General features: G+C 34.8%; 1 protein-coding gene across 1 annotated transcript; it reads left to right on the plus strand.

Moving 5' to 3' along the window:
* Positions 1 to 1,643: 1,643 nt before the first annotated feature.
* Positions 1,644 to 2,012, plus strand: LOC112092401. Its single transcript, XM_024168496.1, has one exon. It carries the CDS (start codon positions 1,644 to 1,646, stop codon positions 2,010 to 2,012), a length of 369 nt encoding a protein of 122 aa, XP_024024264.1.
* Positions 2,013 to 2,280: the final 268 nt, after the last annotated feature.

The following is a 2,280-nucleotide window of genomic DNA, read 5'->3' on the forward strand; positions in this document are numbered from 1 at the left end:
AATATATGGTGAATGGATGATTAAATATTGATTATTATTTATAAATTATCAATGGTTTTTTATTATTTAATTATTACCGGTTATGGTTCCTTAGAGTTTAGAATGGTTATATAGGAATTTGTTCTTGGCAATGTAATTAGATATACGGCCTATCATCGCCGTTAGGGTTTATTTTATTTTCTTTTGTAGAAATTTTGTAAACCGGAAACGGTATAGGAATTTTCATCTAAAATTTATTAGAGGAGATTTATCATGGATTTTGAAGATGGATCTTGAAGATGAAGGATGTAAAGGTATCTAATTTTTCTTAGTTTATAAAATTGTTTTGTGCTTTTGAATAAATTGAAAAACTACTTTGATTTTTGTTTTTTCGGATTTCGGGGACAATTTTTCAAAATTGTCAAAATTTTGGAAAATTCAAAAAATCTGGGTTACTGTCACACAGACGCCGGTTGACCTCTCCGGTCAGCTGGTTAGTGTAAGGCAGTTGACCGGTTAAGTATAACTGCTTTGTCACCGATCGATCGAACCTAACGTGGCAGTGCACAATTTTGAAGTGTTTTTTAGAGTTTTTCCAGAAAACATGAAAAATAATTTTATGATAACCAGAATTTGATCGTAATAAAGAATTCAAGGATAACCAGGAAGATTCAAGATGAAGGATCGATATATGTTTCAATTATTCTTAGTAATCTTTATTTTTCCTTTTCTCTATGATGGAACCATAATATTACGGTTATTATTATTATGTTTGTTGCCTAACTTAATTGCTTTGTATGATTGCATATAATATGATTTGCTATATATATGATAACATGTCATGTAGAATAGGGAGTGCCGCTCATTAAAATTGTTCATGCATATTTTTAACATAAAACATTGTTTTCCAAAAGATTGAGTGGGTGAGGATTTTTAAAGAAAAGACACATGGCCTCCATCGTTGGTCCGTAGGTAACACATGGTGATACCAACCCCTAGGAAGGAATTCGTTATGTACCGGTGTGGATCTCTGATAGGATAATTTATTTGAAGATATTTTATGGTTGTACACCCCTAGGTGACAATTATAAAATATGGATCAAATAGTTGAAACGATGGTTATACACTCAAGATTAATTTAATTATTAATCTCTCCTAGGAGCTCTATTAATTAAATTAATGGCCAAAGAAAATGATTATCAATATATACTAGACAGAGATTGATCCGGATGGTATATATTGATCGGAGGGGGTCCGTGTTTCCAATTAAATTTTACATGATCTCCCCTAGGAGACTTACAAAATTTTGAGTTGTGAATTATCGTTGTAAAGTTGTGATTTTTTCAAGGTTTTGACACACAAACATATTGGTTGCATTATGATATGTATATATGTTTGATTACTAAATATTTATGCAAGTTTGTTTATACTAGATATATGAATATTTATTGTAGATCAAAATGTCTACTAGCACATTATCATCGATACTTAATAAACACACTTTAACTGGCTAGAATTTTACCAATTGAAAAAGGAACCTAAAGATCGTCCTCACCTTTGAGAAACTAAATTTCATACTGAACGTATCTTGTCCTCCGGAGCCACCTGTTGATGCTCCTAATGAGGTTTTCCTAGCGTATCAATGCTGGAAGGACTCTGACAATATGGCTCGCTGTTATATGATGACGAGCATGTCCACTGTGCTACAAGCACAACATAAAGATTACATAACTGCTCGTCAAATTATGGATAATCTTGAGGACATGTTCGGTGGTCAAGCCGTTGAAAAACATGAGGAAGCCCTAAGTAACCTCATTAATTGTAGACAAAAGGTTGGGTCTTCCATAAAGGAACATATGCTGAAGGTGATGGGCTATTTGGCTAACGCTCAGACCAATGGGGCCGACATCGATGCTAAGTCACAATTGATCATGATCTTTAAGACTTTTTCGAAGGAGTATATTCCATTTAGGGCAACGTTCAATTTGAGTGAACAGAATATAACCCTGACAGAGTTGATGCAAGAACTCTAAAAGTTTGAGCGGATGATCAAGGGGTCAACTATTATGGAGGCCAACTAGGCTGAGGCATCTTCCTCCAAACTCCCTCCAGGGAATGGAAAGAAGAAGCAAGGAGCCAAGAAGGAAAGTTATTCAGTTCCGTAAAACAAGGGCAAAAACAAGAACAAGAAGAAGAACCCAAACAAGCTCAAGTGCTTTCATTGCGGGAAGGTGGGGCACATGAAGAAGAATTGCAAGGACTACCTAGCCTCTAAAGGCAAAGGAGGTGAGTGTGATATTG

The sequence above is a fragment of the Morus notabilis genome, unplaced genomic scaffold, assembly GCF_000414095.1.
Source record: "Morus notabilis unplaced genomic scaffold, ASM41409v2 Scaffold436, whole genome shotgun sequence".
NCBI lineage: Eukaryota > Viridiplantae > Streptophyta > Magnoliopsida > Rosales > Moraceae > Morus > Morus notabilis.

Coding starts and splice junctions, on each gene's coding strand:
- LOC112092401 (XM_024168496.1), top strand. CDS start 1,644: ATGGCTCGCTGTTATATGATGACGAGCATGTCCACTGTGCTACAAGCA.